This window comes from Carcharhinus amblyrhynchos, chromosome 9, assembly GCF_965287045.1.
Source record: "Carcharhinus amblyrhynchos chromosome 9, sCarAmb.v2.hapA, whole genome shotgun sequence".
NCBI classification, from domain to species: Eukaryota; Metazoa; Chordata; class Chondrichthyes; order Carcharhiniformes; family Carcharhinidae; genus Carcharhinus; species Carcharhinus amblyrhynchos.
In genome coordinates, this window is record NC_137332.1 from 84916842 (window position 1) to 84928474 (window position 11633).

The 11633-nt window shown below is 45.6% G+C and overlaps 1 gene segment (V, D, J or C); it reads left to right on the forward strand.

Moving 5' to 3' along the window:
• The first annotated feature begins 607 nt into the window (after positions 1-607).
• Positions 608-8691, forward strand: LOC145348459 (Ig kappa chain V region Mem5-like). The segment is given in 4 exon segments: positions 608-656; positions 843-1145; positions 1775-1813; positions 8154-8691. Coding segments are annotated over 4 exon segments (720 nt in total).
• The last annotated feature ends 2942 nt before the right edge of the window (positions 8692-11633 follow it).

The following is an 11633-nucleotide window of genomic DNA, read 5'->3' on the forward strand; positions in this document are numbered from 1 at the left end:
AAAAAAAGGGCAGCATGAACAAGTTGAGCTGACGGACAAGTTTCCATGCTGTAAACCTCTATGACTCTATGAGATAAAGTGAGGGAGAAACTGAGAGGAATAGAGGGATGGAGAATGAGAAGAGACAGAGTGTGAGACAGAAAGGACAAGGGAGACAGTGAGAGTGTGATGGACAGAAACATAGACTAATGGAGATTTACTCAGAGAGTGAAAGAGACAGCAATTGAGGGAGTGATATCAATAGAGACAGAGACTGAGGGACAGATATCGAGAGAGTAAGACTGAGACTGAGAGACAAATATTGAGAGAAAGAGAGAGAGAGACAGCAAGTGAGGGAGAGAAATCGAGTGAGTGAGAGACAGAAACTGAGGGACAGAGTCTGACCCTCAGTCTCTGACCCTCAGACTCTGTCCCTCAGACTCTGTCCCTCAGCCTCTCAGGGAGAGAAGAAGAGGAAGTGAAAGGTGCTGACGTGGTTTCTCTGGGTCAGACCATTTACAAACTGAGGAACAGGCAGTGAGACTCTCACAGGCTGCAGCTTTATAAAGCAGAGCCCAGAGAAGGGAGAGTTTATCAGTAACCAGGCACAGGGACACGAGCACACACCATGATTTCAGCCATCCAGCTGCTCTGGCCTCTGGCATTCTGCATCGCAGGTACAAATCTCTCTCCTTCCACCTTGAATATTTCCCTGCTCTCCATTTCAATCCAATTCTCCTGACTTGTGATTGAAGGGAAAATGCTGAAAGGAGAGGAACAGTCAGTGTCTCCAACAATATCTCATTTTACAGCCTCTTTCTGTGACAGTTCTGACTTCACTCTGTTTCTCTATTACCCCTCAGGTATCAATGGAGAAATCATCATGACCCAGACTCCCCCGGTGCTGTCAGTGAGCCTGGGCCAGACCGCCACCATCACCTGTACAGCCAGTCAATCTGTTAGCAGTTACGTGAGTTGGTATCAACAGCGAGAAGGACAGAAACCGACTCTGCTGATCTACAGTGCATCAACTCGATTCACAGGAGTATCCGACCGATTCACCGGCAGTGGATCTGGGACAAGATTCACCCTGACAATCAGCAATGTTCAGAATGAGGATGTCGCTGATTATTACTGTCAGCAATATAGCAGCTATGCTAGACACAGTGATACAGAGCCTTACAAAAACCCCAATACACACAGCACCACCTCCTGTACTGACACATCCCACAGTTTTATATAATATATAATAATGGACACACAGTCCCACCTCCTGTACTGACACATCCCACAGTTTTATATAATATATAATAATGCACACACAGTCCCACCTCCTGTACTGACACATCCCACAGTTTTATATAATATATAATAATGGACACACTGTCCCACCTCCTGTACTGACACATCCCACAGTTTTATATAATATATAATAATGGACACACAGTCCCACCTCCTGTACTGACACATCCCACAGTTTTATATAATATTTCGTGAACACAAGAAAGGAAACTGAACAAATTATTTGCACTGTCCACTACACACTCCAGTCCCTGTGGTGTCCACCACTCGCTGGAGGCCTCGAGTTTCTCTCTTACTCTCCATGTCCACATATGAAGAGCAGCTGAAAGATTTATCATCTCAAATTAGAATTCTCAACTCTCCCAACAAAACACAGAGATACTGAGAGAAACAGAGCGAGAGAAAGAGTGAGAGAGAAAGAGTGAGAGAGAAAGATGGGTAAGTGAGTCAGAGACAGAGGTTTTTGTACAGCTTCTCCACTGGAAGCTGCCAGTGTGCTTTACATTCGCTAAAGGAACCAAACTCAGACTGAGTAAGTAAAGCCCAATCCTCCGTTATTAACCCTTTCAATGCTGAAACTTTCTCAAACACAAATACTGAAGAGTTGAAGGTGTTAGTGAGGAAGCTGCAGTCAATGAAATGGTTGATTGAAGAACACTGTGTAGAACAGGGAGTCCAGCTGTATTTCTTTCCTTCCATTCCCCCCTTTAAGCAGCAAGATATAAGTAAGCAGCTTTTACCCACCGTGTGGAGGAGATCTGGACGTTTGCAGACTGTGTTCACATTCCTGCAGCATGGAGTGAAATCACTCTCTAGACTCCTGTCAGTCTCAGTCTGACACACACAGGCAGAGTTTGATGTGAAGTTGAACTCTCTGTCTCACTCTCTGATATAACTGATCACAGCAGCAGCACAGTCAGACGCCGAGGTGCCACCTGCCCCAGCTTTCACTCTGCTCTCTCCACTCCCTGCTTATCTCTTGCTGAAGTTCTGATGACAAACAGCCACAGCAGGGCTCACAATCCAGTGGCTTCAGTGTTCCAGGCTTTTGGGGAGACTCCCTGTTACTTTCTCTTTGGGATGAGTTCAATCCGACATTTATCCTGGATCCAACATCACTGAAAATGCTGATTGTTCTCATTGCTGTGTGTGGGATCTTGCTGTGTACATGTTGTGACCAGTCTCAGACAGGCTCCCTCATTTGTTAACTTCTTGAACCGGATCCCAATTTTGTTTTGCTCCTGGGTGAGGAGTAATCAGCTGGAATCCCGCCCTCGATTGGTCACAACAGGGTTCATTTAAAATGGATCCCTTCACCCGTGGAAACCTTACACAGTCCATGTAGTTTTTCATTAGCCATTGAATCCCTACAGTGCAGGAGGAGGCTATTCAGTCCATTGACAGAATTACGAGGGACAGAGATAGGGTAGATATGAGGAAACTCTTCCCCTTAATCACAGAGGCAGCAGATTTTGAGAGATGTGAGGGAAATCTTTTCACCCGATTCTCCAAAAGAGCTTCTTACCCAGGCTCCCTGTAACCCTGCGCATTTACCATTGCTAACCCACCTAAAGAACACACTTGGGGCAATTTAGCATGGCCAATCCATTTATCCAAATGGCCTATTCCTGTTCCTATTTCCTGTGATTCTATGCAGACCAGCATTTATCACCCATCCCTAATTGCCCTGGTGAAGATGGTGCTGAGGTGGTGGAATAAGTTCTACTCCAATGAGTATCGGCCCAACTTGCTCAAGCTTTCCTCATAAGACAATCCCTTACTCGGTGGAATCAGCCGAGTGAACCATCTCTGAACTCTTCCCAATTCTCCTATATCTTTCCTTAAGTAAGGAGATCCTAAGTGTCCACAATATTCTAAGTGTGATTTTCCCAATCTGCTTTAGCAAAACATCCCTCCTTTTATACTCATCCTCATTGGAATGAAGAGCAACGTTCCATTTGTCTTCCTAATTTTTTTCTGTTCCTGGATGCAAAGACACCCAGATCACTGGATAGAATTTCTCCAGTTTACTAGTATTCTGCTCTATCCTCCTGCCAAATTGGACAAGCTCACATTTTCCCACATTATTCTCCATCTGTCAATGTTTTCCCACTCACTGAACCTATCTCTATTCCTTTTCAGACTCTCTATCCTCCTCACAACTTGCATTTCTACTTTTCATTTTATCATCAGCAAGTTTAGTGACATTACTCTCATTCCCTTCATCCAGCTCATTAATATAGATTGTAGAGTTAAATCTCAAACAGCAACCATCTTCCTTTGTTCCGGGTATAACTCCAACCAGTGAAGAGTTTTCTCCTGATTCCCATTGGCTCCAGTTTTGCGAGGGCTCCTTGATGCCACATTTGCTCAAATGCTGCCTTGATGTTAAGGGCAGTCTCTCTCACCTCACCTCTGGAGTTCAGCTCTTTTCTCTATGTTTGAAACAAGGCTGTAATGAGGTCAGGAACTGAGTGACCTCAGTGAACTGAGCCTTGGTGATTATTTTCCAAACGTCGCTGGATTCCGGGGAAGTGCCGGAAGATTGGAAAACGGCTAATGTTATGCCGTTGTTTAAGAAGGGTGGCAGGCAAAAGGCAGGGAATTATAGGCCGGTTAGTTTAACGTCTGTTGTCGGTAAAATGTTAGAATCCGTGATCAAGGAGAAAATAGCAAGGCATCTTGAGGAGAATTGTTTGATCGAGCAGACGCAGCATGGTTTCGTTAAGGGGAAGTCGTGTCTGACAAATTTATTGGAATTCTATGAGGATGTGTCTTGTGCGTTGGATAGAGGAGAACCAGTGGATGTGGTGTTTCTGGATTTTCAAAAGGCATTTGATAAGGTGCCTCACAAGAGGTTGTTGCAGAAGGTTAGGGGGCATGGAGTTGGGGGTAGGGTGTTAGCGTGGATAGGGGATTGGCTGTCAAATAGGAGGCAGAGAGTGGGGGTCAATGGGTGCTATTCGGATTGGCGGTTGGTGACTAGTGGAGTGCCCCAGGGGTCGGTGCTGGGGCCTTAGCTATTTACCATTTATATGGATGATCTGGAGGAGAGAACCGAGTGTATGGTGTCGAAATTTGCTGATGACACCAAGATTGGTGGAACGGCAAATTGTGCAGAGGGTATGGAGAGTGTGCAGAAGGATCTAGCTAGGCTGGGCGAATGGGCCAGGAAATGGCAAATGGAATTTAATGTTGGCAAATGTGAAGTTGTCCACTTTGGTAGGAATAATGGTAGGACGGACTATTACTTACATGGCAAAAAACTGCAGCATGCGACGTTGCAGAGGGACCTCGGGGTCCTTGTGCATGAGTCGCAAAAACCCAGCCTGCAGGTGCAGCAGGTGGTCAGGAAGGCGAATGGGATGCTGGCCTTCATAGTGAGGGGGATTGAATATAAAAGTAGGGAGGTCTTGCTGCAGCTGTGTAGGGCATTGGTGAGGCCGCAGCTGGAGTACTGTGTGCAGTTTTGGTCACCGCACTTACGCAAGGATATTTTGGCCTTAGAGGGAGTGCAGAGGAGGTTTACTAGGCTGATACCGGAGTTGAGGGGGTTGAGCTATGAGGAGAGGCTGAATAAACTAGGCTTGTACTCGTTAGAGTTTCGAAGAATGAGGGGAGATCTCATTGAGACATATAAGATGATGAATGGGATGGATAGGATAGAGGTGGAGAGGCTCTTCCCGCTCAGAAAGGACAGTAGGACTAGAGGGCACAGCCTCAAGATAAAGGGGGGGCGGTTTAGAACAGAGTTGAACATAGAACATAGAACATTACAGCGCAGAACAGGCCCTTCGGCCCACGATGTTGCACCAACCAGTTAAAAAAAAACAATGACCCTCTAACCTAAACCAATCCCTTTCCATCCATAAACCTATCCACGGATCTCTTAAATGCCCCCAAACTAGGCGCATTTACAACTGCAGCAGGCTGGGCATTCCAATCCCTCACCACCCTCTGGGTTAAGAACCTACCCCTGACATCCGTCCTATAACTACCCCCCCTTAATTTAAAGCCATGCCCCCTCGTGCTAGCTTTCTCCATCCGAGGGAAAAGGCTATCACTGTCCACCCTATCTAAACCTCTAATCATCTTATATGTTTCAATAAGATCACCTCTAAGCCGCCTTCTTCACTCAAAGGGTGGTGAATCTCTGGAATTCTCTGCCCGTTGAAGTGGTGGAGGTTGCCTCGCTAAATATTTTTAAGACGCGGGTTGATGGGTTTTTGATAGGCAAGGGGATTAAGGGTTATGGGGAGAGGGCGGGAATGTGGAACTGAGACATGACAGATCAGCCATGATCTTATTGAATGGCGGGGCAGGCTCGAGGGGCTAAATGGCCTACTCCTGCTCCTATTTCTTATGTTCTTATGTTCTTGTGACCCTGGAGGAACACAAACTGAGTGTCAGTGAGCAGATTATTGCTGAGTAAGTGCTGCTTGGTATCACTCTGGATATGTTCAGATCACATTGCTGATGATCGAGAGTAGACTGATGGGGTGGTTATTGTGCGGATTGGATTTGTCCTGTTTTTGTGCACAGTTCATAACCGGGTAATTTATCACAATGTTGGGTTGATGCCAGTGTTGTAGATGTACTGGAACAGCTTGGCTAGGGACACAGAAAGTTCTGGAGCACAAGTCTTCAGGACCTCCGGAGGAGGTCGAGATGGACCATCCACTCGGAACTTCTGACTGAAGATTGCTGCAAATGCTTCAGCCTTATCTTTTGTACTGATGTGCTGGGTTCCTCCATCATTGAGGATGGGGATATTTGTGGTGCCTCCTCCTCCAGTGAGTTGTTTAATTGTCCACCACCATTCACGGCTGGATGTGACAGGACTGCAGAGCTTAGATCTGATCCATTGGTTGTGGGATGGTTTAACTCTGTCTATCACTTGCTGCTTCTGCTGTTTGGCACACAGTCTCTGTGTTGTAGCTTCACCAGGTTAACACCTCATTTTTCAGTCTGTCTGTTGTTGCTCCTGGCATGTCCTCCTGCACTCTTCATTGAACTGAAAGCAGCAGAGAATCCACAGAAACAGACTGATGTTTGTCTGATGTGTCTGTGTGTTTATTAGTTGTGACTGAGCAGATAGCAAGAGTTTCAGCAGCAACAAAGATGTTTCTCTAGTTCACCTCCCACTTTCCCCATCCACTTCCAAAATCCTTATGGGGAAAGGGCCAGCACCTGTCATATCCCCCCTCTAAACTACAGGCCTCCCATCTTTCAGATGAGACAATCTGATATCTGCCCTCTCAGGGGGTGTAAAAGATCCCATGGTACTATTGGAAGAAGAGCAGGGGAGTTCACCCCGGTGAACTGGTCAATATTCATCCCTCAATCAACATCACTACAAATCTGCTTATCTGTTCTTTCTCAGTCTGTTCCTTGGGATCTTGCTGTGCACAATGAGCTGTAAAACACATTGGGACATTCTGAGGTGCTGACCGGTGCTATAGAAATGTAATTCTGTCTTTGAGCTTGGAGACTCCTGATCCTGACTCTCACCCATTCTCCACACACTCGCACCCTCCAGAGTTCATGGGGTCATTCGGAGCAGTGACCCTGTCTGACCCCTGGACACTGAGACTAATTCTAACCTCACCCTTGACCTCAGCCCAGTGCTGGGCTGTAAGATTTGAAATGAAATCTAGAAGCTTCTACACCAGCCAGTGGGAATCCTGTGTGAATTGTGTTGATCCCAAGTCTGCTCCAATGTTCTGGGATAAAGTTCTCCTGATCTGTGTGTGATCTGAGGTTTGTTGATGCTCAACCTGTTTCCCCCAGACAGACTGAGCAATAGTTCCAGCTTCCTGATTGGTTAACACTCTCTTAAAGGGACACTGTGTCTTTAAATACTCTCACTATTAACCATTTCAGTGCTGAATTTCTAGTAACCTTCTTTACAAATGTTTCAGTAACATTGTAAAATGATTTAACCAGCTTCGAAACAAACCTTTACACTCAGACACTGAACTAATTTGAAATCGAATGTGCCACTTTCCCTTGGATTCCATCAGCTTCTGGTTGTAAAAAGCATTATCCATCCTCCAGTCCACCCACACCACACCTGTAGCCAGAGAGAATTGGAAAATAATGGCCAGAATCTCTGCTATTTCTTCCCTTGCTTCATTTCGCATCCTGGGATACATTTCACCCGGGCCTGGGAATTTCTCCATTTTAAAAGATGATAAACACATTAATATCTCCTTGCTCACTATCATTATCCCATTAATTAGTTCACAATCCCGCCCCTCCTGAACTACAATGTCAACTTTGTCCCTCCCACTTGTGATATTTGATGTAAATTATTCATTAAGAACCACCTATATGTCTTCTCTCTCCACACACAAGTTATCTTTTTGCTCTCAAATTCGCCCTATTTAATCCTTAGTTATTCTCTTTGCAATGTCCCACGCTATTGCTTGATGAACAAATCTGTCCTGAACTCTATCTCCAGCTCGAATATCCTCCCACTGCTCTGACACTGATTTACCTTCAAGTTGCTTCTTCCGGTTCATTTTGGAAAATTCCAGTTTGCTGAAATTGGCCTTTTCCCAATTTAAAATGTTTACTCTTGATCGATCCCTCCCCTTTTCCATAGCTACTCTAAATCTATTATGATCATTATTACCCAAATGCTTTCTCACTGATATACCTTCCACATGCCCAGTTTCATTCTCTAAAACTGCTAAAACTGCCCCTTCTCTTGTTGGGATTGTTCCGTACGGGTTAAAAAAGTTCCCCCGGAATGGATTTTCAGAATTCTGCAACATTGAAACATTGACACTGATTTGATCCCAGTTAATATTCGGGATGTTGAAAGCCTGAAAATGGCAGTGATTAAAATTCCTTCTCTTCTCTTCCAGCCCGTGAGAATTCACAACCCACGCTGACCCTGCTGCCCCCCTCCCCAGAGGAGGTCAAGACCAAGGGCACTGCCACTCTGGTGTGCCTTGCCGATCACTTCTATCCCGATGAGGTGGAGGTGAAGTGGAAGAAGGATGGTGCAGCCATTTCCAACGGGGTTCAGACCAGCAACTACCTGCGAGCTTCGGACAACACCTACAGCGTCAGCAGCCTGCTGACCCTCTCTGGCTCCGACTGGGAGTCCAACGCTCGCTTCTCCTGTGCCCTCACCCACGTGAGCCTCTCCTCTCCCCTCAGCAAGAGTGTCAGGAGTTCAGAATGTGCCTAGAGTGTTAGAGACAGTCCACAGAGGAGACACAACTTGGAATAGAACAGGGGTGAGCTGGGAGGACAAAGGTCACTGTCAGCATTGAATTACAGCTCTCTTCCTTCTTGGGACTGAGTCTGAGACACTTCTGAGGGTCAGGGGTTAAAGAACATTGTTGGGATATTGTAGAGGGAGCTTTACTCTGTATTAATCCCATGCTTTTCCTTCACTGGGAGTGTTTGATGGGGACAGTGTGGATTTGTGATAACAAGTAAAACCTCTCGAAGATGCTGAAGACTTCAGCTGTACAGAAATAATGTGACCCTCTGAAGTATCTGCTTCAGTAAACCAGACCTCCTTCCTGCTCACCCTGCAGTTACAATTGAAGCTTTAGTCACTGTTTAAAGGGACAGGATTCTCATGTTATTGAGAAAATCTCCACAAGTGTTTTAATAAACCTCCATTCTCCCTGTGAATTTCTCCAGCTTCCTCTGGCTGGGCTGTTTATTCAAGTCTTTTTTCTGTCAATGTCAATGTGTAAAAGGTAATAAACATTAAGAATATTCAGTATATGTCTGGTGAGTGCTTTGGAAATGTCCCACCTCCCCATCAGCTGATTGGCTGCATTTCACCAATGATTGTTCTGATTGGCTGCTTGGACTGTCAATCAATGACACATCTGCAGAAGATTGGATTCAAATCCAATGATCAATCATTTGAAAATGATCAGTTTGATCTGGAATCTCTTGAGTGACAAGATTGAAAACGGAAAAGAAGCTGAAAGTTGCTGGGATTAAACCATCACAATCACAATTCTCCATCCCATATTCACCACCTCCCCCTTGACCTCACCATCTCACGTGGTCCCACTACTCCCATAGTTTCAAAGAGTAACTCTTGGTGATGGACATTGAATTCCCCACCCAGAGTACATTCTGTGTCCTTACCACCCTCAGTGCTTCCTCCAAGTGGTGTTCAACATGGAGGAGAACTGATTCATCAGCTGAGGGGGGGACGGTATGTGGTAACCAGAGGAGGTTTCCTTGTCTGTGTTTGACACGGTACCGAGAGACTACATGGAGCCTGGAATGTTGTTGAGGATTCCCAGGATAACTCCCTCCTGACTGTATCCCACTGTGCCTTCTGTGCTGGGAGATTGGAGGTAGTGAACACGGTTCACCATTTTCTCCCGTCTCAGTAACAAACATCCAGCTGCTCGAACTGGTACAGTAAAACGGTATTGACCCTTTCCTGGTGTCAGGTGTAGTGAGTGAGAGGGAAAAATTTAAACTGGGGACTCAAAATGTCACTCAGTGAATTTTTCAAATAATTAGAAAGGTGAAAATGAATTAATTTGCTGCAAATCGTTAAAGCTTTCATCCAGGAGGGAGAATGAGAGAGAGGAGAGAAAGACAGAAGCAGAGAGAGAGGGAGTGAGGGAGAGAGAGAGAGAGTGACAGACCGAGAGGGTTCCCCTCGGGGGGTTCCTGAGCAGTGACAGGCAGGGACTGAGGAAATGGGAGTTTCAGCCGTTTAGATTGTTCCTGTCGGTGTCAGTCTCCAAGATTCCTCCCACCCCCTCCACTGCTAGTGTTTTTATTAGTTTTGAGTCTGAAAGTTTAATGATGTTCAGTTAATTGTTCCCGTCTCAGTAACAAATATTCCGCTGCTTCTTTCACTTCCTCTGTTGGTTACGTTTCAATCTTCCAATCTGACAGTCTTTGGGAAAATATTTCAAAATATATATCCCCCCATCCATATTTTGAAATATTTTCCCAAATTTTTGACTGTCGGGTTTTTAGTTCCTGCCATTATAATTTTGACATTATCTTCCAAAGGGAATTCCTCGAATTCTGTGCAATGTTCAGATGAAAAGGAGAAAGAAAGGATCCAAGGCTGCTCCAGAGGCAGATTAGCTGCACCCAATGTTGTCCATGGAAATCCCATTCATAAGTAGGGACACATCTGCCATGGAATGTGAGAGAAGAGTTGCCAATACAAACTTCTTTTCACTATGGTTGATTTCCCAGATTGAATAATCTCCTTGAATCTGATTTCCAACCAAGTTCCACCACGGGGACAATTCTTCCAAGTTCACCACATGACTGAAGATTTGAGCAGCTGGTTCATGGCTCCAGGGACATACAGGTCACTAATTGCTCACTCGGACACTGTAGTTTCATTACCTTTCCCATAGATAATTAGGCAGCACAAAGAAGATGCTACATTATTTTCAGTTTGCAAGATTCTCCCAAGTCCATCCTCCCCCACATCCTCCCCCACCCCCCTGCTCTCTCTGCTGTTTTTCTCTTTCACTCCCGGGCGCTCTGTTTCAGGTTTTTTTCTAACTGCACATGTGCAGTTCAGAGCTCCGATCGTTCCGGCAGTGCTAAGCCCCGCCCACAGCACGGATCGGATTGAAGCCGGTAAGAACCGTATGGGCTCGCTGCACAGACGATTCCGGGCTCGGATCCATATTACGCCCGGATCCGGCCCTTCAGCTCCGATTGGTAAAATCGGGCCCAGAGTGAACTCTTTGCAACAACAGCTTAAACTTTCAGATTGCTGAACCCATTCCCCCCTCGAGCAGAATGCACCTTGTGTTTTTATTTCCAGAGAACCACAAATGGTACAAGATTGGCAGCAACGTTAAGACTCTGAGAATTGATCTGAAGATTTTTATTCCCACACCATGGTCATGGTTTAGAACCAGGTGGCACAGTGGTTAGCACTGCTGTCTCACTGCTCCAGGGACCTGGGTTTGATTCCCGGTTTGGGTCACTGTTTGCACATTCTCTCTGTGTCTGCATGGGTTTCCTTTGGGTGCTCCGGATTCCTCCCACAGTCAAAGATGTGTGGGTTAGGTTGATTGGCCATGCTAAATTGCCCCTTAGTGTCCCAGGATGTGGAGGTTAGAGTGATTAGTGAGGTAAATGTGTGGGGTCGTAGGGATAGGACCTGGGATGCGATTGTTGATGGTGTACATTCGATGGGCCGAATGGACTCCTTCTGCACGATAGGGATTCTATGGAAAATGATTTAACCCCTTCAGGACCACTGTTATTTTCTACTTGGGGACAGGAGATCTGATATGGACACACTGTTCAATGAGAATCTGACCTTTCAGCAAGTGACCTTTGAGATACAAAGATGTTATCAAAGATAAAGAATA